Source organism: Sciurus vulgaris (assembly GCF_902686455.1).
Source record: "Sciurus vulgaris genome assembly, chromosome: 6".
Lineage (NCBI taxonomy): Eukaryota > Metazoa > Chordata > Mammalia > Rodentia > Sciuridae > Sciurus > Sciurus vulgaris.
Window position 1 is genome coordinate 164479686 of NC_136466.1, and position 26229 is coordinate 164505914.

Genomic DNA, 26229 nt, shown 5'->3' on the forward strand with positions numbered 1-26229 from the left:
ATATGACCTGCAAAGCCCAAAATATTTATTATCTGATGCTCTACAGAGAAAGGCTGCAGGTCTCTGACATAGATTCTGGAGTCAAGTTGTTTAACTTGGAATTCTAGATCCACTAGCACTAGTTTAACTTGAGACAAGTTATTTCCCTATTCTCTGCCTCCATTTCCACATCTCTAAAATGAGGACAATAGTCCTTATGGCGAGATGTTTTTGTGAGGACTAGAAGAATTATCATTTTTAAACTCTTAAAACAGTGCCTAGCACATTTGAGTACTGAAGACGGTGTGTTAGCTCATCATCACTCTAAGAAAATACCTGAGAAAATTAACTTATAAAGAGAAAAGTCTCATTCAAGCTGGTAGTTTAAGGAACACCAGTCCATGATTGGGAAGATCTATAGCTTTTAGGCCTCTGGTGGGGGGAGGGTAGAACGTTAGGGAGGGATCAAACGCACGCACTGCTGCTCGCTTCAAGGACAGGAAGCAAAAGGGAGCAGGAGGGTCCTGCTCTCATAATCCCCTTCTAAGGTATGTCCCCAGTGACCGAAGGCTGCCCCCTGGGCCTTACCTCTCCAAGATTCCACCATCTCTCAGCACCACCAGCCTGGAGACCAAGCCTTCAACAATGGGCTTTTGGGGACATTTAAGAGACAAATACAGCTGAAGGGTTACATGATTTTCAGGTCTTTAATCCTCATCTCCAAATCCTGTAACAGCCCATCCTTGCACCCCAGAGTCAGCGGTGTGGAGACCCCGGCACCTCTTTCCACCTGGCTCGTGGAAGTCCCTTGAAACCGGCTTCCATGCAAACAGAGCGGGAAGCCTTCGCCCAGACTGCAGATCCCGGATGGGTCCGATCCGTTATGTTGGAGGGGAAAATCTGTACTTCGCAGCAGGTGTCCGAGGACTGTTTTGTTAGTCACATCTGCCTCCTTCTTACTTCTCGGCATTCAAAGAACTTCCTCGCCAGCTCTGTGGATCCTGATTCTAAAACACAAAGGCAAAATGATGAGCTGCGGATTCCCCTCCGCTCCTGAGTCCTTCCCCAGCCGTCGGCGTGGGGAGTGTATGTGGAGTCGCGAGCTGGATACAGGGAGGCGCCTGGAGGAGCTGTGACAGGGTGGTGGACATGGACATTCGCCCCCAGTGCCCCTTCACTGCACCCATGTGGCCGAGCTGTGGCTACTCCCAGTCTGCACAGAAAGTCAGTGTGGCCAGTGACCAGGAGCCCTCCACCGTCCCCCCCTGGAATGCCAGCAGAGGTGGCAGACACATGAGCTGGTGCTCCTCCCTGGTCTTCACCCCTCGTGAACTGCAACCACAAGCTGAGGGTGGCAAGCCATGTGACAGCAAAGCAGCAAGATGGACACAACCTGGGTCCCTGGGTGACCATGTGGAGCAGAGCAGTCCTGACACCAAGGACCCTCATCTGAGAACCCTTGTTTGGAGAGCATGAGCCTTACGTGTTCTAAGCCGGCAGGTAGCGTGTCACTGTGTTACAGCAGCTTAGCTTTACTCTAACTCACACAGAGGCCATGTCCATTACCTTCTGCAGTTGACAGATGAGGAAATGGATTGACAGGGAGGTCCCCAGCTGCTGAGTCCCATACTTAGCTGCAAGATAAGGTCTAGATCCCAGGCTCTTGTGTCATAGCCCCGTGCTCTGTCCACTTAACCTGGGCACTGTGCTCGCCCCTTGGAGACAGGCCCATGATGAGTCACCTCTCTGAATTGTCACCCAGTGGTTGACACTTGCTTCTGAGGAGCTGCACATTCACCTGAGTCTAATAAGGAGATAGAAACCACACGGTGATGTGAACAGGGAAGGTTAATACAGACTCAGAAACCATAGCAAGGTTGGGGTTGCACAATTGGCTGCTGAGAAGTAAAGAGAATCCTAAAAACTACATGAATAGCAGGGGTAAGGAACGGCCATTCCCAGGGGTTGGGAAGGCCCCTTAGGACTGAGGTCCAGGGCTTGTTAAAGCGGGTGTGCAGAACAGCCATGCTGCCACGCCGAGGGAGCCTGACAGAAATCCACCCTCCAGGGGCCGGGAAGACGTCTCACTGGAGGGCTGCCATGAAACCACCCGAGGGCTTGCTGGGGACCTGCTGTCCACACAAAAGATAGGCCTGCAACTTCCACAGATGCCTGGAACTCATTTATGTGTAAAAACAATCATCAACCTTTTCTTACCTTTTCTGTATTTTCTTTAGAGACTTTCAATTTTTTTTTTTTTTTTTTGTGGCACTGAGGATTAACCCAGGGCCTCTCACAGGCTAAACAAATTCTAAGCTATAACTATAGGCCTTTTTGTTTTCCCACTGAATTGCCCAAGTTGGCCTCCAACTTGTGATCCTCGTTGCCTCAGCTTCCTGAGTAGCCGGGGTTATAGGTGTGAGCCACTGTACTGGGCTATACACTCATTTTCTAAGATTGGATCATAAAAAAACACAAGCAAAAAGGCACACACTAAGATTCAAGCTCAGCAGCTCCTCTTCGGTTGCAATTTGGGGCCCAGACTGGCCCTGCCTCTGTTTGGACCCCTTTCTCTCTGCAATGCCCTGCACCTCAGGCCTTTGCAGAGGCCCCGCCAGCAAGACGGCCCCCAGCAGACACAGCTCCTGGACCCAGGATTCCAGAACCACCTCTGCTCTTCATACATCAGCAGGTCTGTGGTTTCAGGTAGCAACAGAAAACCAACCAAGCCCCTCCCCACTTGGGCGAACAGTGTCCTCAGAAGACCCCTCTCCAATCCATCCCAAGGACGAGAGGTGGCCCATCCCATGCTCTCAATTTGAAATCAAGAAATGAATTCCCTTCCTTATCACTGTCCCCTCCCCAAAGCCACGTTCCTCCCAGTGTGTGTCTGGAGGAGGACTCGCCAGGCTCTGGAGGCGGGGCTTTGCCAGCCTGCATCCCCGTTTTGTCTAACTGAGCTTGAACAAGGAACTCGGTGCTCACCCACAGAGTGTGGGTGACGATGGCCAACTATATCGCGCTGGGAGGGATCCAGCAGTCAGCTAAGCCAGTCCTTGGCGCGGGGTCCAGTCCACAGTAGTGCTGGGGAACGGTTTCATCTAAGCCCAGGAGTTACCCCAGCCCAACCACCTCTGCAGCCCCCAAGACCCCTGGAGAGCGTTTGCCCAGGTATCTCATGACCACTGCCTGCCCCTCTTGTCAGGTCCCTGTTAACTCCACCCTGTACTAGATCCCAGCATAGGGTTGGGGCTTGGGGTGGCTGCTGATAGGGACATGAGCCCAGAAGAGAGCCTTTCTCCATCCTGGGCCCACTGGCCCCAATTCAGCTCGGGAAAGCACAGGGCCCCTGCTCCCCCTTGTGGGGGCACACGCACTGTCCATGGGCCTCTGGGAAGTACCTAACACCCCAGGGAAGACTACACCAGCACGTCAATACCCATTCAGCTTATTCCACCTCACAGGAAGCCAGCTCCAGGGAAGGGCGATAATGTGATTGAAAGCCCAACTTCCTATGGCTATTTTAACAAGAACTAATGGCAGGGCTTTGTAACAGATGTGTCAAAATCAGCCTGAGAATAGCAAAGTGTTCCCTTTAAAGAGATGAAGAGCTGTCCACATAAAGTACTCTGGGATGGGGACTCAGTTTTATGAGAAGCAAACCATCCACCCAGTTCTGACTCACAGAGGCTTAAGGTCCTCCTTAGGTTCAGCAGCAAGATATTTGAAGCTCCCTGACAAAAACGGGGTGGAAAAGTATCTTATATGTTGTTAATTATGAAATTAGTCCTTCCTCCTCCTTGGCCAAACTGTGTTGAGGGAGGGCAGGATGTAGAGTGGGCCACTTTACGCTTTAAATATGGCCCTTGCTGCTCTGGATGTGTCCTTCTCTTCCTCTCCGCCTGCTCCTCCCTAATCTCAGTGGAAACAGGATTACCTTTATTCCTACGCAGTTATCTATCGCTGGGCACACACCCACCACAGGAACGATGTAATCCAGAGATGGTACCAGAAGATCTCAGAAATGACTACCTCCCAATTGACAAGTGAATTACAACCCCAAGAGAGAACCCGTGGAATGTAGCCTTTGAGTCGCCTCTTTAACAGCCCCCGTTCCTGCTGATGGGGAGAATCACAGCCTGTGGGACAGGCTGTGCTGTTCCTTTACTAGCAAAGCAATAAAATTTCTTTTTCTTTTTTCTCTAAACTGTGTCGTTGTTATTGGATTGGCATCGGGGACAAGGACTGAGTTTTTAGCAACAAGGACAGGGCCTCAAGGAGAACCTGGCATGCAGTCAGATCTGAGGGGTGTGCCTCCCTGTTCCTTGCTGGAATGCACACCCACGAAGAGGACAGTACTAGAGCGAACATTCACCCTGACTCTGCTTCAAAGCCAGAGCCCACTGTAAAGAACATTCTAGAAACCTAGCTTGCATCTGGCTGTTGAGGTGAGCATTTACCCTCAGAAATAGGACTTGCATGTTGGTCACCACCCTGAGGTGACTTGTGTTCAGATGGTGTCAACTGACACAGTTCATGTTTCTGTGTCAAGTTCCTTTTGTTTGAACTTGAGGTCCTCAGTTGCTAAGCTGGACCAAAACAATTCTGGGACGTGAACAAAAGAAATGCCAAATGAACTAAATTGTGTGCCCCCCACCCACAATTCATATGTTGAAGTCCTATCCCCAGGAACTCAGAATGTGATAAGGTCTTTAAAAGGCAATGGCGTTAAAATGAGGTCACTAGGGCAGGCCTTCATCCAGTCTGACCTGTGTTGCACTAAGAAGTTGTTTTAGTCAGCTTTTTCACCACTGTGACAAAGGACCCGACCAGAACAACTGCAGAGGAGGAAAAGTTTGAGGTCTCACAATTTCAGAGGTCTTAGTCCACAGAAGGTTGGTTCCATTCCTTGGGGCTCAAGGTGAAGCAGAACATCATGGCAGAAGAGTGTGGCAGAGGGAAGCAGCTCACATGGTGATCAGGAAGCAGAGACAGACCCCACTGCCCGATCCAAATATGTACCCAAAGCCACGCCCAATTCCCACTCCTCCGGCCACACCCACCACTTCAGTCACCACTCAATCAGTCCCAGCAGGGATTAAATCACTGGTTGGGTTAAGACCCTCACAACCCAACCATTTCTCCTCTGAACCTTCTTGCGTTGTCTCACACGTGACCTTTTGGGGGACACCTCACATCCGGCCATCACAGGAGTAGAGTGACTGGCACACAGAGGGGCAGTCCTGCTGGCACACAGAAGCAGCATTCACACTTTCTGGAAGAACCAGCCCCGCCCCACCTCCACCTGGGACTTCAGTAGAGGTCTGCTGCCGAGCCCCAGGCCGCAGCACCTGCCAGCAGCCACAGCCCAGGGGGCTCTTCCCAGGCCTGTGACAAGCCTTCCTAGAACAGCTTGCCTTGGAGGCCAGGGCCTTTCCAGGCGCACGGCCAGGGCCCGCCCCACCGCCCAAGGGCCCGCTTGGCCAGACCTGTCTTCGGGGTGCTTCATTCTTTCCATTCCCAAACGCCTGGTGACTGCCGCCAGCGCGGCCTGCTCTATCTCTCGTGGGCTCAGAAGTCCACGCAGAGGCTCCTGAAGGCAGTGTGCAGCTCCTACCCGAACCTGCCTCCAGGGCCCAGCCAGCCTGGGGGCAGCGGCTTCTTCAGGTAAACATGGGCAGCTCGGTGACTAGAGGAGGCGGGCGTCCTACAGCCCTTCCCCATCGGCTCCCTGTGAGAGAGAATGACAGGTATCTAGCAGGCACCGGTGGCCCCATACAAGTGTCCCTCCAAGTTCAGGAGGCCTGCTTGGTCCTCCACCCATGACAGTTACCTGGCTGAGAAGTTCTCCCTAGGCCCGCACTCTGAAATCCTCACGGCCAGAGCACCAGCCGGCCAGGTAGCAAAATCCCCCGGGAAGCCACAGGCCCAGGGTGAAGCCCAGAGACCTGAAAGGGCTCCTGGCTCCTGGGGAGCTGTCTGTCACACTGGAGGCGCCTCTCCTCCCTGTTTTCCGAGTTCCTGATGCCCTGGCTTGGGGGCTTTGATCCCAGAGAGCCAGCTCACTTCCCTGCAGTGAAACCCTGATACACAAATGGGCCAAGCCAGAGCCCACACCTGAGCCCACACCTGAGCCATGTGCTTCCTGAGACGCACACTGTTACCTGCTGCTTTAAATCAACCCACCCTGGGTCCTCGCATCTGGGGCTCCCTACGTGCAATCCTCACTCTGACTTCCCTAAGTCCCGCCCCAGCCCCACCCCATCCTTCCCAAGACAGCTCCAGTCAAGACCCTGGGCCCTCTTCTGCTTCCTGATGGTTCCAGTCTTTGCTGTGTGGCCTGCAAAGATGCTGCACCTCCTGTTTCCATAAACTTCTTCCTTCACAATGACCACTTCCTTTGCACTCTGACCATACCCAATTAAACTAATCCCCGCTACCCTTTTCATTGTTGTTAGGTTTTCATACTGGAGATTGAATCCAGGGGCACTCTACCACCAAGCCACTCCCCAGCCCTTTTCAGTATCTATTTTGAGACAGGCTCTCACTAAGTTGCTGAGGCTGGCCTCAACTTGTCATCCTCCAGTCTCAGCCTCCCAAGTCCAGGAACATTTTTAACACAGTCCCTGAAGCAGAGTCCTTCAGAGAGCCAGCTCTGCATAGCCCATATTTTAGGAGAGTGAAGAAGGTGGAGTAACCGGAACAGCCAGCCCCAATGGCAAGGCATCTTCCAGCTCATTGGAGTGTTGTCCGTGGGGCCCTGAGGACCAGGACTGGCCACTGCCAATGCACAAAGGCCTGGATCCTTGGGTTTGCTCTGCCTGTGAGGCAAACAGCAGCCACTCCCAGATGAGAGGCACAGGGCAGCAGCACAGGATGCGCACAACAACAGAGACCAAGCCACCAGGGCTGCCTCCTGGCAGGTGACACAAAGAATGGGAAGCCACTTCTACCATCATGACACAGGAGAGGGCCCAGGGCCAGGAGAGCAGCCTGGCCTGGAGGCCTAAGGGGCAGAACTCTCATCACCATCAGATCATGAGGTCATCCGGAGATGCAGAGCCCGGATGAGGAAGGCCGAGGTGGGCAGTAGAGTGGACCCCCGCACACAGCAGGCCCAGTTGTGTGCCCTCACCCGCTACCCAGGCTGGGGTTCTGAGAGAGGAGGCTGAGAGAGGCCTACTTCTCTCCGGGCCTACCTTGGGGAGAAGCGCAACAGCCAGAGGGGAGGGGGCGGCAGCAGGGTGGTGAACGGGGAAGGATTGGAGTAGGCCAGGCACCAAGGGAGGGTCCCCCAGAAACCAAATTGACAAAATCCAAGACAAAAAAGAAAATGTCACCACAGACACTACTGAAATCCAGACGATCATCAAAAACTATTTTGAAAATTTATATTCCAATAAGCTAGAAAATCTCTAAGATATTGACAGATTCCTAGAGACATCGGACCTACCCGAATTGAACTGTGAGGCTATAGCGAACTTAAGCAGACCAATATCAAGCAATGAAATCGGAGCAGCTATCAAAAGCCTTGCAACAGAGAAAAGCCCAGGACCCATGGATTCCCAGCCCTGTTTCTCCAAACCTTTAAAGAAGAACTAATATCACACCTCCTCAAATCGTTCCACAAAATAGAAAAAGGAGGGAACGCTGACAAACTCATTATACGAAGCCAGTAATACCCTGATACCAAACCAAAGACACATCAAGGGAAGAAAACTTCAAATCAATGTCCTCGATGGACATAAACAATACAAAAATTCTTAATAGAATATTGGCAAACCACATACAAGAAAATATTAAAAAGATAGCACACTATAATCAAGTGGGGTTCATCCCAGGGATGCATGGTTTGGTTCAACCTGCAGAAATTAATAAAAGTGATTCACCACATAAATAGAACTAAAGACAAGAATCACATGATTATCTCAATAGATGCAGAAAAAGCATTTGACAAATTACAGCACCCCTTCATGTTTCAAACAGTAGATAAACTAGGGATAGAAGGAACTTACCTCAACATAGCAAAGCTCTATATGACAAACTCAAGGATAACATTACACCGAATGGAGAAAAACTGAAAGCATTTCCTCTAAAAATAGAAACAAGAAAAGGATGCCTACTTTCACCACTCCTATTCAACACAGTCCTTGAAATCCGAGCCAGAGCAATCAGGTAAGAGAAGGAAATTAAAGGGATATGAGTAGGAAAAGAACTCAAATTATGTTTGCCGATGACATGATTCTATACTTACAAGACCCATAAAACTCCACCAGAAGACATCTAGAGCTCATAAATGAATTCAGACAAATTAAAAAAAAAAGAAAAGAAATTCGGCAAAATAGCAGGATACAAGAGCAACAGTCATAAATCAATCATGTTCCTATACTCCAAATAACACTGCTGAAAAAGAAATTAGGGAAATTATCCCATTCACAATAGTCTCAAAAAAATAATAAATACTTGGGAATCTAACAAAAGAGGTGAAGAACCTCTACAGTGAAAACTATGGAACACTAAAGATATTGAAGAAGATCTTAGAAGATAAAAAGACTATCCACGTTCTTGGACAGGCAGAATTAATACTGTCAAAATGGCCATACTACCAAAAGCACTACACAGATCCCAGGAAATTCCCATCAAAATTCCAATGATGTTCATTATAGAACTAGAAAAAGCAGTTATAAAATTCTGAAAAATAAGAGATCCAGAATAGCCAAAAGCAATCCTTAGCAAGAAAAGTGGGGCGGGAGGCATCACAATACCAGACCTTAAATTATACTAGAGAGCTATAATAACAAAAACAGCATGGTATCGGCACCAAAACAGACGTGAAGACCAGTGGTACAGAATAGAAGATACAGAGACAAACCCACATAAATACAGTTATCTGATAGCAGACAAAGGTGCCAAAAACAAATGTTGGAGAAAAAATAGCTTTTTAAACAAATGGTGCTGGGAAAAATGGAAATCCATATTTAGTGGGATGAGATTTAACCCCTATCTCTCACCCTGTACAAAAGTCAACTCTGAGTGGATCAGGCCTAGGAATTACGCCAGAAACCCTGCACCTGCCAGAAGAAAATGTAGACCCGACACCCCAACATGTCAGCACAAGAACTGACTTCCTTAACAAGACCCCTAAATCACAAGAAGTAAAATTTAAAAATCAATAAATGAGATGGTATCAAACTAAAAAGCTTCTTCACAGCAAAGGAAACAAGAGCATGAAGAGGGAAGAAAATGTTTGCCACCTGCTCCTGGCATTAAGATATCCAGGATATACAAAGAACTAAAAAAATTTAACACCAAAAAAGCAAATAACCCAATCAATAAATGGACAAAGGAATGGAACAGACACTTCACAGAAGAAATACAAATGGCCAACAAATGTTATGAAAAATGTTCAACATATCTAGCAATTAGTGAAATGCAAATTAAAACTACACTGAGATTTCACCTCACTCCAATCAGAATGGCAATTATCAAGAACAGAAGTAACAATAAATGTTGGTAAGGATGTGGGGGAAAAGGTTCACTCATGCATTGCTGGTGGGACCACAAATTGGTGCAACCTCTCTGGAAAGGAGTATGGAGACTCCTCAAAAAATAGTAGGAATGGAACCTATCCCACTCCTCAGTATATATCCAAAAGATTTAAAATCAGCACACTACAGTGATGCAGCCACATCAATGTTTATAGCAGCACAAGTCACAATAACCAAGCTATGGAGCTAACCTAGGAGCCCTTCAACAGATGGACAGAAAAAATGTCACAATGGAATGTTACTTAGCCATAAGGAAGAAGGACTTTATGACATTTGTTGGTAAGAGGGTGGATCTGGAGACTATCATGCTAAGTGAAATAAGCCAGTCCAAAATGTCAAAGGTCAAATGTTTTCTCTGATACGTGGAAGCTAAGTGGGGTAGAGGTGGGGGAGGAATTAAAAATATATACAAGAAAGATCAGTGGAGTAGATGAGGGGGATTGAAGGGCAGGGAGAAGGGACGGGATGAGACAGTGGAGCGAATCTGACCTATGTACTTACATGACTGTACCACAGGGAATCGCACCATTATGTGCATCTAAGACTTTAATTTAAAAAACCTGTAATAGCAGAAAGATCAGTAGAGTCGAGGGAAGAGAACAGGGGGAGGGAGCATGGGAGGGGAAGGGGAAGCACTGGGGGCTGAATCAGCAAATTATATCCCGTGCTTTTACAATTATGTCCAAATGAATCCTGTCATGACTAAAAAGAACCAATAAAAAATAACTACCCAAGAGGGAGAACAAACGCAAACCAGTGCCGAACAGCTCACCAGACCGACAGGATCCTCTTCCAGCCCGTCTTCTTGTCTTGCATTTAGCTTCTTTTTAAATTTTTTATATTTTTTAGTTTTGTGTCTGTACTCCTGAGTGAAATAGGTCTGTAATTTTCCCGTCCCAAAGCCTTTGTCTGGTTTTGATAGCAAAGATATGCCCATCGTGGAGAATGAGAAGGAATGACTCTATTATACTGAAGAACTTGATTACGAAAGAACAACAAGGTCTGTTCCCGCAGAGTCTGACAACTTGACAAGTCTTGCTTCATAACCATGGGCTCACACTTGCTCTGCTTCAACGCTCAATATTCTTGTAATCAGTAGAAAGATCATTCAACGGTTCTCAATTGTCTCTTGAGCCAGCTCTGGGTAAGTTATATTTTTCAAAATGTGTGCTTTCTGTCCAAGTTCCCAGAATTGTGGGTGTATGACTACCAGGTGTGTATCTCTATAATCTCTATTTTCTGCATTTATGAACCTTTTATACTCTATTGTCTGTGACTTGCTGGTTCACTGGGGGCCAGGGAGCCCATTCCAGGCTGCAGTGGTCATCTCTACTGAATCTTCACTTCATAGGTCCGTGCTTATCTTTCTTAAATGGACCCTTAGCTCATTGATTTCCCTCTGTTTTCTCCAGTAAAAATACGTATGTTCATAAGCTTACCTCGGAGGACCACGTCCCTGTTCCTCAGCTCTGAGTGGAAGTTTCTGGTAAGGGGACAGTTTGTACTGTGTGTCCTATGTGTACATGGCTCCCCACGCCCCCCACCCCCCGCTCATTGCCACAAACCCCAAGGCCTCTTTTCTTCTTATCCCCGTGCATTGAAGCATTCTATCTTAGGGGAGAAATGTGTAAATTCTATGGCAAAGTAAAATTTTGAGAAATTTTAAAGCAATTTAAAAAATCAAGTTTTTAAAAATTCCAACTCTGATAAGTTAGCCATCATTTTATAAATAATCTATAGCACCTAGTCTCTGGAAAGGCGATCGAAAGTTCAGAGAAATGATCAAATAAGGTAGTTTAGTGTCTCAATGAAATAAATGCACTTCATACTTCTCAGTGCAAGGAATGAAACACTTATTTAGATGCCAGCAAAGGAGGCTCGTAACTTGGAGGTGTTCCCATTCTTCGGACATCAGCATGGTGGCCAAGCTGCAGAGAACCAGCTGGCAGAGCATTTTCAGCGCTCAAAAGGATCTGAGACGGGCTCCCTGTACCACCGTTTTGAACACTTTAGAGAAAGAAAGTGAATGAAGACCTGGGGTCCTCGCTTCTGCTCAAGGGGCCTGAGCTCTGGCTCATGACACCTGTACCGCAGGCACCCCAGCCGTCAGCGTGCCTGTCACGGGAGACATCAGGCCTCCTGTGGAGTCTCAGGGCAGATTCCAGGGAGCAGAAGCAAGTCCAAGTGTATTCCTGCTTGCAGTCCTGAGTCAAGGGCAAGAACAGCCCATCACCCCTCCTACCCTGCAGAACCCAACCCAACAGAGCATCGTTCTAAAACCAACTGCCTGCTACTACTTGAATGGAGCATTTAAGGTCCTTGTCACAAGACTCAGTGAAGGGCAGTCAGTACGGTGGCTCTGTGAAGCAGCGGCCACACTAAATCTCCATGAAGGGAAAAACTCACACTACAGATGGAAGTGGTTAATGACAAGTTGTATTTGGTGCTGAGGTTTTCAAAAGCACTATTTCAACATGAAAATGTGTTCTTCTCTGTATTAACAGCCTATGACTTCAGAGGTTTCTCTTCAAGATTTTCTAAATTTTCCTCTTTGGAACGTAGAAATCCGAAAGTCCTATCATGCCATTCTTTCTAGACTCTCTAAAGGGAAACAGATGAAGACACAGTCAGTGTTTTCTCACCACACACAGCAAACATGATTTTGAGCAAATACTATGCAATTTAAAACATCTACCTTAAAACCTTAAAATTGGCTACCTATGCCCTCCTGGCAGTCAATTCTCCTGCCAAAAAACAGGCCTTCTGTTTCCTTGTATGATTAATGGGCGCTTCTTTCTAGGTGCAAAAAAGATCAGTGCTGTGCATGGTTCTTTACCCTTGGGCAGCACCCAGTGGCTTGAGTACACAAGTTGCCAAGAACACGCCAGGCCAGGAGCCCTCTGGCCACGGGAAGGGCAGAGATAGAGAGGGCCCCGGCGTCCAAGCAGCCTCCTCCACTCACTCCAGGCTGTGCTCCTGGCTGCCCAGTCCAACCTGGCCCAACCTGTTACTTTCTTGCACCTGAGGCTATAGGGGGCCAGGACTCAAGCCCACACAGCCATCCCTTGTGATAAGCCATGGCGGGCAATGTCCTGCATCTTTCTCCAAGGAGCTGGGGAGTGGGGTGCAAAACCCTTTCAGAACCAAGCAAGGAGCAGGTGGGTGAAGGGACGGGCGAGTCTGGGGCAGAGAGATGAAGCGCAGAACAGGCAGGGGAGTGGGGGCGGTGGGCAGCCTGGCTCCAGACGTCGGCAGGTTTGCCCAAGGAGAAACGCTCTAGGATCTCAACAAGGGCAGCCCAGGGCTGCGTCTGGCTCCAGGGCTCCTGGGCACCCAGGTCTACTCAGGATCTTTCTTGGGCCCTGGGAGTCAGGGGTCTCATGGTGAGGAACACGTGAGGGTCCTGGTATGGGGCCATTTAGTGCCCTGCTCATCTCCGGCCACGCCCCTCAGGGTCCAGGATACGCTGCACACCCTCCAGGTGCTCCACACCTCTGCAGCCTGCAGGGCAAGCCAGAGCCGCTCCCGTCGTCTCCTCCTAGCCTTCACTGCGGTAGGCTGGCCTACCTCCCTGCTGCCTTCATGGCCACCACTGACCGCCTGTGGCAGCCGCTAGCCACCCCTTCCCCTCCACACCCACACAACTTTCATGGCGCCACTCTCTCCCAAGGGTAACCTGGAAAAATAATCAGATTTCTGGGAACCCCAAAAAGGGATGCCCTACTCCTTCCAGACCTGGAGAATCATGGAGCATCTCACTGCTCAACAGCGCTGACGTGGGAGTAGCCACAGGGGTCACCACCCGAGGCCACTTACTGGAAAAGAAAGACACACACCCAAGGGTAATTTTGAGAAGTGGTCAGAAGCATTGAGGACCTTCACTTGCATTCAGTACTAACATAGTGAGAAAATGCAGCATAACAGTGTCATGTGACGCGTTCATCAAATCAGGAACTGTGCTCCACTTAGACACGCTTGGCTGCCTGTGTGTCAAGGGCGGGCTTGTTGGAATGACTTTCAGAAAAGAAGTGGAGAAGGAAAATTTCTCCGCAGTCAACGGCCTTCGAACCCATAGTGCTACTTACACGCTCATCTTTAAACTGGTGAGATAGGAGTCCACGTCCAACTCCAGGATGTCTGGGTCCAGTCCAGCCAGGTAGCGGTAGACATAGGAAAAGGTCTCGAACGGGATCCGTGCAGGCCCACCCTCGGGGTCGTGAGTGAGGATCTCGCAGACATGCTTCATGGCCGAGGTCAGTGACTGAAACGCCATGGGAATGGGGAGGTTACTCTGAGTGCTGGGAGGTAAGGCAGAAATCGGCAAAACAAACCCTCCAGCACATTCTGCAGAAATTCTGAAAAGCATGCTTTCCATCTGAATTAAAAGTCAGGTGGATGTGCAACTTCCACGGTGAAAAATAAAAAGGAAATGTTGGGTCAAGAGGCAATTAACTAGAAAACAAATGCTAAGTCACAGGTTTCTAACAGCTGTCACAGACACTGATGCCTTTAATGATGGACTTTTTCTAGATGCTTCCGTGCCGGGAATAGAACCCAGGGCCTGTGCATGTTAGGCAGGCGCTCGGCCACTGAGCCGCACCCCCAGGCCTTCTGTGACGAACTTCTTAAGCCAATGCAGAACCACGCTGTCCCGTCAGGCCCAGAGACACACCCAGAGTGGTGCCGAGGGACCGAGGAGACTGCTACTGACCAGAGGTGTGCCTGAGCCAGGCAGGGCTGACAGTGGGCAGCTTGCACGTCTACCAGGAGGCCCCTGCTGTCCGGCTCCGTGCTTGCTCACAGAGGCTCCGAGTCTGTGTTGGCCCAGGAAGATCCCAGGCCTTTCTCCCCTGTCCACGATGTGTCTCACTCATGCTGTCCCACTGCCTGGCCCACCAAGACACCAGCTCCTCCTAGCTGGCACCCCATCCTCCTTCCCCCGAATGCTGTGTTCAGGAAGCTTCCCACCTCCACAGGCACAGGCTTCCAGAGCCGCTGCCTCTCCGGAAACCCCAGCAAGCACAGTTGATGGGCCTCATGAGACAAGAGGTCGCAGAGTGTGCACCACTGGACCAGAGCACTCATCTCCTGCTCCTTCCATCAGTCCTTGTTGAAAAAAAGATGAGGGTTTTTTCTTAAACACCAGTGGTTTTCTACCTTTTACAAAACCACATACACAGCCCAGGTCTCCTTACTTTCTCCCTGCGGACTCCAACACTCCTCTCCAAGGCACTGGGGAGCTGACGTTCTAATCCTGCAGGTGGCCCAGGGGCCCAGCGCACATCTCCACCCCGGGCCGGGCGGGTTCCCTGGAGCCCTTCCTTGCCATAGACACCCCCACCCCTGCCTGGGCGGCTGTGCTGAGGATGAGACACAGCACCTACCAGCCCCAGCCAAGGCCAGCGCAAAGCCACTCCTCAGAGCACTCTGGATTTGCCAGGTTCTCACGGTGGACCCAGGGAGGCTGCCAGGGGACACTGGACACCTGCTCTCCTGGAGGGCGGGCAGTGGAGCATGGCAGGAGGGCGGCTGCACTGGGGCCCCGGCTCCCTGGAGAAGGGGTGTTTCTGAGCACAGGTGGGAGGGTCCAACTGAGTAGGGACAGTTAAGTAAGTCTTAGAGGGGAAGGGGCCAGCCAGGGGGATGCAAGTTCCAGGTGAGCCTGGGCATTTCAGAAACAGCCTGGGCTCAGATTAGCTAGAGCCGGTCAGAGGGGAGGGTGGGCGCCAATGGTGGGAGTTCCGACAGGCCGAGCAGGACTGGGCTTCCCCCGGGGACTGTGGGGAGGTGTTAAAGAACTGAAGCAGACGTGCACTACGGAGCACTTCTCAGGAGACCCGCGCAACTGATGTGTGGAGGGAGGAATAAGGGCGGACGCCAGGGACCCAACAAGGCCGCCACTGGACAGTCGAGCAGAGGACCAGCTGGGAGCTGGGTGGGAGTCTGGGCCCATTTTGAAGGTGGCGCTGACAGAACTTGCTCATGGTGGGTGCGAGAGGCAGAATGGTGAACGGTGACCCCCTAAGTTTGGACTTGCACCGCTGCAAGGCTGGATTTACTACCAACGGATGGGAAGACAGGGCATTCCAGCAGACAGGCAGGGAGCTCACTCTGGGGCAGTCTCAGCTGGCATTCTTTTGGCATCCTTGCTCAAACACGGACCAAGGTGGGTGTTCAGGCCTGGAGCTCAGCAAGAGGCTCAGGTGGGGTGGGGGATACCCTATTTGGGAGAATTCGCCCACAGTGGGCAAGGTGCCACTTAGAGCCAAAGAAGGATAGATGGAGCACGCATGCACCCCCAAGAGCTGCGAAGATGAGAGGTCACCAAGGGGACCACAGGAGCAGCTGGGGACAGGAGAAGGGGTAAGGGAGGTGGAGTGGAGGAAAGTGCTCAAAGGTGAAGAGAGTGCTCCGCTGTCTCAAGTCAAGGAGGAGGAGGCGGCGGAGGGCCACATTTCCACACAAGGACTTCACAGCAGCACTTGGAAGGAGTGGCAGGCCCAAAGCTGGACACTGGGTTTGTGGCTGGCAGCGGTGCCCTATGGGCCACGAAGCCCTAACCCTTCTAGAACTCTGTAGCTAACCGCCCTTCCGTTGGTGGCTAGAATTGCTCAGAGGCCGGGGGCTTCCACATCCCAATCAGTTGACAGCAGAATATGAACACACGTACCAGGCTGCTGAGGAGCGTGAAGATGGCATTTGTGGGGAGCCAAGAAATGAATGTTAGCAAGATGTGGTGCAAGAACACAGAGCACCAGAGGAGGGCTGAGCAGAGCACAGTCCCCACACGGAAGCTGCAGGTGCAGGACGCGGGCAGCCGGAAGTCACACTAGCCTCAGCACTGACTGTGATGGGAGTAAACCTGCTGTCCTCAGGGCACACGAGGCGTGTGGGAGAATGTCACCAGTCAGCAGCACAGATCAGCACCATCCAAGGGCTGGATTCTGGCGCGCTGTCCACTCCTCAGGCCCCGGGAGCAGTGAGGATGTCATCATCCTCAGTTCACAGAGGAACAGTGGGGCCCAGAGAGGCCCAGTCACTGTCCACAGTCACCCAGCCCAAAGCAGGGAGTGGGCCACAGTCCACCACCTTAGGGTCCACTGCGCTGGGTCAGGGAGTGAGGGAGAGGCCAAGACGTCCCACACTCCTGGATCCAGATGCTGGCCAAGGAGAGGACAACCCGAGCAGAGCTGATCCCTGCTGCATGGCCCTGGGGGGATGTGACACCAGGGCACAGAGCACAGCTCTCATGTCAGCCTAGCACAGAGGGGCCAAGTGACACTCCTTAGAAAAAAAGGTGTCTTCACTCCGCAGAGGCGGACACCTCCACACACGCCATTCCTTTAAAAGACTGTCCTCGAGAGAGGATCTGCTAAAAATAAAGCCGTTTCATAATCCATGTTCCTCACTTGAAACTTTCCAAAGACATGCTGGTCTGTTGGAACTGCTTTCATATCCGACACAAACGGAAGCAAGACATCAGGAGGGGGACTCGAAGGCTCAGTGCCGTGAGTCGGGAAGGAAGCAGTTGGCAGGGGGGCCGGCAGATGAGACCTGCCGCCACGAGGCTCAGAGGCTTCGCGAGAGGAGGTATTTAAGGAAAAGACATCAAAACATTCCAGAATCACAGTTCTGCAAAGGCGTGGTGACGTTGCTGGTGCCGACAGTCCTGACACCGAGACGTGCGGCAATTCTTACATCCAAACAGATCCACAGAGCGACTCGCTTGCTCTTACTGAGCCTTGTTTCTTATAAACACAGGCCTCAATTCCAAAGGGCTGTAGGAAGCACAGTCACTTGGTTCCCAGCCAAAGGACCCACTCCTTGACAGGCGGCCCCATCTTAACCTATCACCATTATTCTCAAGGGTGTGATAGATCCTGGGGCAGAGGTGGCTGGAAAGCTGCTTTTTTTTTTTTTAAATACTGGGAATTGAACCCAGAGGGGCTTTTACCACCAAGCTGCATCCCTGTCCTTTAAAATTTTTTAATTAAATTTTTAGACAGGGTCTTACCAAATTACTTAGGGCCTTCAACAAGCTGCTGAGGCTAGCCTTAGAATTGAGATCCTCCTGCCTCAGCCTCCCAAACCACTGTGATTACAGGCGCGCACCACCGCATTCGGCTGCACTTTGTCTTGAACCAAGTATCTGAAACTAAAGTGGCGATGTGGGAAAGACGCAGGAGGCAGGTTCCTCGCGACTTAGGCATTTTCCACGTGCCAGTTCTGTCAATTCCTCACAGCCTTGGGGTCATGGCCACTTGCATGTAACACACAAAGCCTCTGAAGAACTGTCACCTCGCACCTCTGAGGGGCACCGCTGAGCCAGCTTGCAAATAAGAATGTGAACGCTTTACAGCGGGAGGGTGCCCCGCAGGCTGCCTGCCCGGGCAGGGTAGAGGGCCAGGCTGGAGGCCAGGCTGAGAGTGGGCGGTGCCGTGACCACCCAGAGCTCCATCTGTTAGGAGCCCCAGAGGCCCTTCCCCTACCAGTTATTGAACTTACAGGTTTTCTAACTTTGTTTTGTTTTGGGGCTTTGGTGGGAGGCCCGGAACCAGGAGAGTCCCACTGGTGGCTGGGATGTGGCCCTGGGATGAGGCCAGGCCCAGGAAGCTGAGTGGGCAGACAACCCTGGAGGGCAGGCTGCTCAGTGTGCCCCACCCCTCCCACAGGCCGAGAGAAAGCCCTGGGCAACAGCGCTGGGCCCACCAAGCCCAGGAGGCCGGGGGACAGATTGCTCCAACCATTCGTGGCCTGAGATGCACACTCACAGTGGGTGGTAGATTGAGAATCGTGCTGGCCTTTCCTGGACACTTCAGAATGGCCTTTGAGCCCTTGCTGGGGAGCCTGAAGGAGCAGTAAGCCAGGATGCAGCTCCATTGCTGGGACAGGTGGCGGCACCCTGGGCCAGTGTATGGGGACGATGCTGTACAGACTCCAGGGTGCGCGCAGACAGGCTGGCACTGAACACCCTTCAGAGTGAATTATTCCAGCATATAAAATGATCTTACTGATCATCCTTGGGAGTTGTCATTCTCCAGAACAGGAAGTCCCAAGCACGAACTCTCTTGAGGTGGCCCTGACCTGTAGGCTGCACACTTCCTGGGCCACTAGACTCTCGGCCAGGGGTCCTCACCCCCCACTTCCCAGTTACCTGACTTGAGGTTCTTGCCTGTCTCTGCCACAGCCAGGCAGCCTACCATTCAGCAGTTTCTCCTCCAGAGCCCTTGGGAGGATTCCGCCCAGCACACACACAGGCCCCGCGCAAGCCAGCCCGCGGCGGGCACCCTGGAGAAGACGCCTGCTCCCTAGGCAGCACCCACGTGGCACTGCAAGCACTCCTCCTTCCTGTTATGACCAGAGAGGGATGCTGCCGTGGTTAATAAAGTTCAACGCATTTTTAGTTCCGACTACAGTCCTTGCTAATTGTCTGGCTGTTTTTTTTTTCCATTATAGATCTAAAGAGTGTCTGAGGCTAAAAGGCTCAGTTTATAACTGTCTTGTATTTTAAAAAAGATCCCCTGCTTACAAACAAGACATTTTGATCTACTGCTTTAATGCTCAGAATCATTAACGGTGCTGCAGAAATGTAAAGATAAAAGTCACAGCATGTAGATGTGATTATTTCACCAGATGTGCACATCAAGACCCGGAAAGAGATCTGTATCAGGACAGCCTCAGGCAGCAAGTCCACGACCACATCCACCTGCCTGTGCACCTCACAGTGTCCCTGAACCCAAATTCGTAGCTTTCAGTATGAACCTGGAGCGGCGCCCAGGGCTCCGGGGTGTAGCAGAACAGCAGCTGCGAGAGTCGGAGGACATGTACCCAGGAAGTGCACTCCGGAATCCCCAGCCCCAGACAGAACAGGGCCCGGACGGGTCAGCTTCCATCACTGATGAAATGTCCACAGCAAGTGACTGAAGAAGAGGCTGTTGACTCACCGTTCTGGAGGCTCAAAGCCTGAGGTCAGGCTGAGGTGGTCCCTTCTGGTAAGGGCCCAGGATGGCAGTGGCTCATGGTGGCGGGTGAGGCCCTCTCACACAGGAAGCATAGGGAGGAGCAGGCTCACTCCTTTTATAACCTCCCTCTCGCCAAAACTGCAAGAGTCACATCCTTCCCTCTCAAGGGCAAGCCTAATGGCCAAAGACCCCCAGAGGTGCCACAGCCCCCCATGCTATCCCCTAGAGATGAAGCCTTTGCCATACAGACCCTCAGGGGACACTCAAGCCACATCTAGCAAAGCTGCACACACACAAAAACAGAGTTCAGCAAAAACTGTGGAGGAAAGAAACAAAGGATCCAAGAACGACGCACATGACTCCGAAATCCAGCAGAGGTTTCTAGTCTTACACGGGATTAATCCGACCACAGTGATTCCTAAGAGAAACTTAAGAGTGGGGTTCAGGGTATCGTTCATTCACTCCTCCCCAGCTGTTTTCAAAGCCCCTCCAAGCTTCCCCAGCCAAAAGGGGCACCCTGGTATTCACAGCATAAGACTGCCCACGTGGCACACGTGACAGAAGTCACACTTGGCATGGCGTGGGGCAGGGAGAGGCCAGGGCACGGTCCTGGGGACCAAAGGATCGCCTTTACACCTGACCAGCTGGCATGGCCATGGCCTTCCACAGTCAGGAGGGAGACCTGGCACCCAAGGGTGGCAAAGGTGAGTGGCAAGTCCTACTGCCAAAGGTGGCTTAAGTTTGGGGACAGGAGGGAACACACAGTGACCACACGTGGGTTTCTCAGTATAAAGTGATTCCCTAAGAACAGAGTAACACATTATAGAAAGAAAGCAAAGGAATGCTTGACATTTTTAATGTTTCTCCCCGAGTTCTCAGCTTAGAAGGCAAAACTCTATCCTTAATGAAATGTCTCCCTCTAGTGTCACCAATACACGTGAACAAGGGACCTTACTTTCCAAAATAGATGGGTTTTCTTGAAATCAAGTGCTTAATTTTCATGATGGGGGAGGTGGAAATTATGAAGATGAATTAAAAAATATGAAGTTTTCTACTCTTCTCACTATTGTTAAAAATTAAAATTTCACAATTAAGTTAGAGGCAGAAACCATAAAAATTAATTTTGTTAGATATTAATTGTATTATTAAAATGTTGGTTTCATCAAGTTCCAGATGAACAAAGAGACATAAAAACTTCTCCAATAATGAAATTGTCCTTGTCATTCCCAATAGTCCCCCACAGAGATGCCCCCTGGGGACATCCGAGCCTGTCTTTGCTGCTGGGGGTACCTGACCTGCCAAGGCCCAGGCCTAGCACAATTAGCCCAGTGCTGACTGGAAATACCAATGCCCCAAACTCCTGCCCAGCCTGCAGCCCCAGCCTCCATCTGACTTCACCGAGCTGAGCCAGCGACTTAACCAGTGAATTGTGGTGTATCCACGTCCCCAACAGTTGGCAAATAAGCAACGTGGTCTGTGGCCAGGCAGATCAATTCCTGCAGCAACTTCATTTGGGATGAAAAGAAGTTTCAGAAGGTAACCAATAGTATATTTATCTTTTTATAAAGTTAAAATCAACTCAAACTAAATCATATATTTCTTGGGGTATTTTTAAAGTATTTCTTTAAAGGCAAAGGAACAGGAAGTGTGAGGTCAAGATTGTCATTGCAGGCAGGCCCGGGCACAGGACAAGAGAAAGCACAGGTAGTTGAAGCTAGTGTCAGTGTGTCACTGACACTGCTGAGCAGCTTTCTGGGTGCTTTCCTAATTATATGCAGTGATTTTTAAAATTAGAATTAAATAGAAGATCAAGGATGAGTGCAGGCCGTTGAAGCAGGGATTAGTCATTAATCAGTGATGTACCCCGGGCTCCAAAGATGGAAGGGAAGCAGTAAAATAACATTGCCCATCTGTGTGGGGAAGTGGGCGTGTTCTCCTGCCCAGCCGTCTTTGGAGCCAAGCAGCTACCTCTCCCTGCTCTGGAGCCGGTTTCGCACGACGCCCACTCTGAGCTGAGCAGGCTTGAAGGTGCACAGGAGGCCCTGCCCACAGCCTCAGCACCCAGCCTCCCACACCTCGTCCTGACCTGCTGGGTTCAGAAACTCCGCGCTTCTTATGTCTTATTGCTAAGTCGTTAGGGTGACACTTGAACATCAGCAAAGTTGCAATATCTGTTAGCCATTAATAATGGATTGTATTTCAAGTATAAAATAATTTTATGCCTCTTTCCACAGATGGGGAAAAGAGACATTATCAGTTTACAAAATGATGTGCTTTAATAAAAAAGTCATTGATGCATTCTCTTCTAAAACCTAAGTACATTTTAAGAGCATCCATGTATTTTATCTACTGTTAATATCTTCTAAATCAAGGTATTTGTAAGCATTAAATCTTTTAAATGGAGGAGTTCAAAAGTATTTAATTTAAAAAGAACCATGAGCCTGAAAATATCATATCATAGGCCTCTGGGGAAAAAATTTATTTTTCTAAGACAAAGTTACTGAAGTAATGAGTGTTTCCTTTAGTCACTGTAACCTAAACTGTTTTTAAGTCAGGCATATAAATACACAGAATTATTAAAATGCTATTTATGAGTACATACCCCACCAAGTGAACTGCATCCCAGCGCCAAGAATTTTATCCACTCGATTTCAGTATCGCAGGGATCCAGTATCAGGAGAGCTCGAAATCTTTCCAGGGGCAGACACAGGTTTTTCCACTTCTTTTCAAGTTCTGCTAGGTTCACGTACTTCTTGAGGCGACACTGTTTGGAAAACATCATAGGACACCAGCTATGTACGTTTGGAAAACCTGTGAGACAGCACTGTCCCACTCAGAGCAGAGGAGATGGACTCTGCTGTGTGACTGTGTCAACCCAGGGAGGGGACGGTAGGTAGGTACAGCAATGTTCTACATCCTAAAAGAAGAAGAGTATATGGCGTAATGTTGTGACCTCATCAAGCAAGCAGATGTTGAGTGTGTGACTCTCCACTGTCTGTCTGAAACACTTCACAGTAAAAAAATAAAAATAAAAATCACTAAATAAAAGCATTTAAAAATCCAGTCCCCTAAACATGGTAATCAATAGAACAAACTTATTAAATTGAAAATAAACAAATCCCTTCTACTATTTTAAACCATCTATGAACACTGAACTTCTTCAATCTGCTAGTAGTATTTTGTGTGGAACAGTGGAAGCAGTCGGCATTTGTTCCCCAGGCTCCACTACCCAGTGGTCACCCTTTCCTTAAGATACAGAGCCCTGGGAGGACCCTGTCTCTGGAAACCCGTGTGCCTGCACAGAAGCATAGTGCTTCCCTGTGTATAAAGGCAACAAAGAGCTTTAAAAATCAAGGTTGTGGGGTTGCGGTTGCTCAGTGGTAGAGCACTTGCCTGGCATGCTCAAGGCCCTGGGTTCCATCCCCAGTGCCACCCCAAATAAAAAGGTTATGCCAGTGTTGTAGAGCACACCGGCCATCCCAAGCTACTCAGGAGGCTGAGGCAAGAGACTTACAAGTCCAGGGCCAGCCTCCACAAAAAAGTAACCTAAAATCTACTCTTAAATAGATGGCACTGGGTTCTTTCAACTAGATAAGGCCCACCAAAGGCGTATATTCCTTTGTAAGTAAGCCTTGAAGAAAGAGGTCAGGGAAGGCACGCTCCCGCCGCAGTCCCCATGGTTTCTGCTCTGCAGTGACGAGAGATGCCGCAGGTGCGGAGAAACGCAAGCCAGCCAGACCCGGCCTACCTGCTTGTGCAGGACTTTCAGCAGTCCCTGGGTCAGGCCTGTGTCTATCTTCTGGGTTGCCACGGGCATCTCGACTCTGTCCTTTACAGGAAGTGGGTCTCCTCTCGACAGAGCTGAAAAATACCTGGTAAAAACAGACATCTCTGAAGCTCATCAACACACAAGCAGCGCCCTGTGTCATGCAGTGCCTTAGATGCCCCAGAAAAACCACTGTGATTAGGAAGGAAAAGCTCTACAGCCAATGGCTGGGGCATAGGTTCTGGTTCCTCCACTTAGCTATCTGACTCAACCTTCTCTTTGTACCTCATTTTCTCTGTCTGCAAAGTGGGCATAAGGAGTCCCCGTTTCAGTCCTGGAAGCACTGCGTGAGGAAGGCTTAGGGGCAGGGACCAGAAGGAGCTCCCAGAATATGCACATGTTCTGAGCCTCAAATATTGTCAAAGGAAGTGGAAGTTTCTGGACCCTGGATAGACCGGAGTCCCATGTCACAATTCAGTCTAGTCCTTCACTTCTGAAAATTTGGGTTTGTCCTTCCTTCTTTGGGGTTTCACTACTTTTTAAGGTGTTCAACTTTAAACAGCTGCATATTCCACTCTAAGGTTGGCCAGATTTTTCCTGCCTCACGTTTCCTGGTAATTGGTCCTGTCTGGGATACTGATGATGCTCCTTACTTACACTGGACATAAGACAGGCACAGAAACAGTTTGGGACAGTAAGTCAAGAAGGACCCACATCTGGCCTCTGGCTGATGCTGGGAATGGACACCAGGCGGGGTCTTCCCGTGAGCTCACTTTAACACAACGAAGAGACGGCACGACCAGGCAAGCACATGCTATAGCGTGCACCAGGCCGCAGGTAATTTAGAAGGTACGAGTAACTACAAACAGTCTAAGACACAGCGTGCATTCACGTGGATCAATATATATGGGGTAGACTAAAAGAAATGCTTTCTCATTCCCTCAAATTTGGCTTTGTTTTCATGCTTGTAAGACAACTTCAGCTCTGCTTTATAGTTTTGTTAATGATTTGAGGAAAAGTCAAAATGTAGACAGCCCTGAACCAGACACACTGGAGCCGAGGGCCCAAAGGGCTGGGGTGGAGGTGGGTGCCCTGCTTTGCCATCCTGCTGCCAGTGAGGGTTTCCACCTACTTGGTGGAATTACTCCTCACAACTGATCAGAGCAATTTCCAGGCTCCGTGCAGCCTCTGGAGCAAAGGTCCTCCAGAGGGGCCAATTCTGGTCCGGCCCCCACCCCATATTCAAGGCATTGGGCAACTTCTGGAGGCAGTTTTTGTTGTCAGGGCAAAATGTGGGTGGTACTACTGCCATCTAGTGGGTACAAGCCTGAGGCTAACCCCCTACACTACCCCAGTGCGTCACTGTCAACTGTGTGGCTGGGAAAACCTGCTGGCAAGATACATGCTACCAGTTCTCTGGACACCAAGGCAAACCTTTATCACTTGACCAACTTTTGAGTGAGCTATGCGTGATGACATAGTAAGGGACAACTGAGTGTCCAGCACGGTAGAGCAGACAGGCTTGGGCAGAAGATGACCATCGGTCATCCGAAGGCCTCATCTGAAAAGAACTCTTGCCTGACAAGGGAATGCCCGCTGCGTGTTCTGTGGCAGATGGCGGTTCACAGGCACCCTGGTTCCCTGTTTTGTCTCCAGTTGTTTCCCTTCCTGTTGCTGCCTTTGTTCCTGCACTGCTTCCTCTTCCACGGGCTTTGCCTTAGCCTCAGTCTCTGTTACTGTCACTCTCTCTCAATGTTCATGAGCCTTGTTTATGCACTTACCGAGATCTCCACTAACTCAAGTTGTTTATGAGCATCTCTCTAAGAGGTTTTGTCCCGAGAGCTGGCACACTTCTGAGTGCACATGTTGCCTGATGAACAATGCCCGAGTCTTCCCCTAAACTCTAAAATCCTTCTTAAATTAGCAGCCCAGTGCATTCAGGAAGTTCGTGATTAAGTCTTTCAAATTAAAATGAAGCTTAAAATAATTGTCTCTAAAGTGTTGCCAAATACAATTTAGTGTTCCAAGAAAAAATAAAGAGAGTAAAATCTTGAATTTTTTTGTATATTGCAAATAATTTTTTTACAAATCCTATCTTTTATTTACGCTTGAAAAATGGTAAAAGCCTGAGTTCATTATGTTTTAGCAAAAAGCTTGAGAGGATCAGAACAATTGACAGAAGTGTTTCACAGAAGATAAGAACTAGATCAACAAGTGACTGTTAGTCAATTAAAATAAGTGCTCAAAGATATCTAAGTCTCAATTCCCAGAACCTATGATTGCTACTTTACATGGTAACAGGGTTCTTAATCCTTGATTAAGGATTTTAGATGGGAAAACTACCCTGGATTTTCCGTATGGTTCCTAAATACAGTCATACATGTCCTTAGAAGAGGAAGGTAGAGGAAAAATGGAAATGCTGGTTAGGATCCCGCTCTCAGAGTTGGACCAATTCTCCCCAGAGTCACCAGAAAAGGCAAAGCCCTGCCAATGCCTTGCTTTTTAGCCTAATTAAGCAGATTTTGGACTTTTGGCTTCCAGAACTGTTAAGATAAATGTTTGTTAAGTCCAATTCCTGATAATTTGTTACAACAGTAAGAAAGAAATTTACCTTTGATTGATATATATATGTATGTTTGATAACTTTCTCTAAAGTTATCAAAGTCTGTTGTCAGTTACCAAAGGAAAAAAATTAATTTACACTTATGTTGACTCATCAAAAAGTGAGCATCTAAGTCTGTTTATGAGAGGGGGCAAAGAACATTTCTGTAAAATAGGAAAGGATTTTAATGGTTCTAAGGTCTGTTGACTTGTAGCTAATTTAAAGTTATGCGTGCTCCTGAAAAGAATCAGTGTTTGCTGCCAGGAACTGTGAAGGCTCATCAGCTGGGACGCTTGCCAGGCAGAGTGCGGGGGCGCCTGGCATATAGAACTCATGCCAAGGGAGTGTGCCTGGCGGGTAACAGCCCATGCC

At 49.5% G+C, this 26229-nt stretch overlaps 1 protein-coding gene across 2 annotated transcripts in view; it reads right to left on the reverse strand.

Annotated features, from left to right (window-relative positions):
- Nucleotides 1–673: 673 nt before the first annotated feature.
- Nucleotides 674–26229, reverse strand: part of ROPN1L (rhophilin associated tail protein 1 like) — a 38111-nt gene continuing 12555 nt past the window's right edge. Inside the window, exons 3-6 of one of the 2 annotated variants that reach the window (XM_079145312.1) lie at nt 23238–23361; nt 22092–22253; nt 13613–13788; nt 674–986 (exon numbers count right to left, since the gene is read on the reverse strand). In XM_079145312.1, coding sequence (XP_079001438.1) covers nt 950–986; nt 13613–13788; nt 22092–22253; nt 23238–23361 — 499 coding nt within the window. In that variant the 3' untranslated portion in view covers nt 674–949. Of the gene's footprint in view, nt 987–11946; nt 12129–13612; nt 13789–22091; nt 22254–23237; nt 23362–26229 lie in introns of those variants that run through there. The other variant, XM_079145311.1, reaches the window with a different exon arrangement.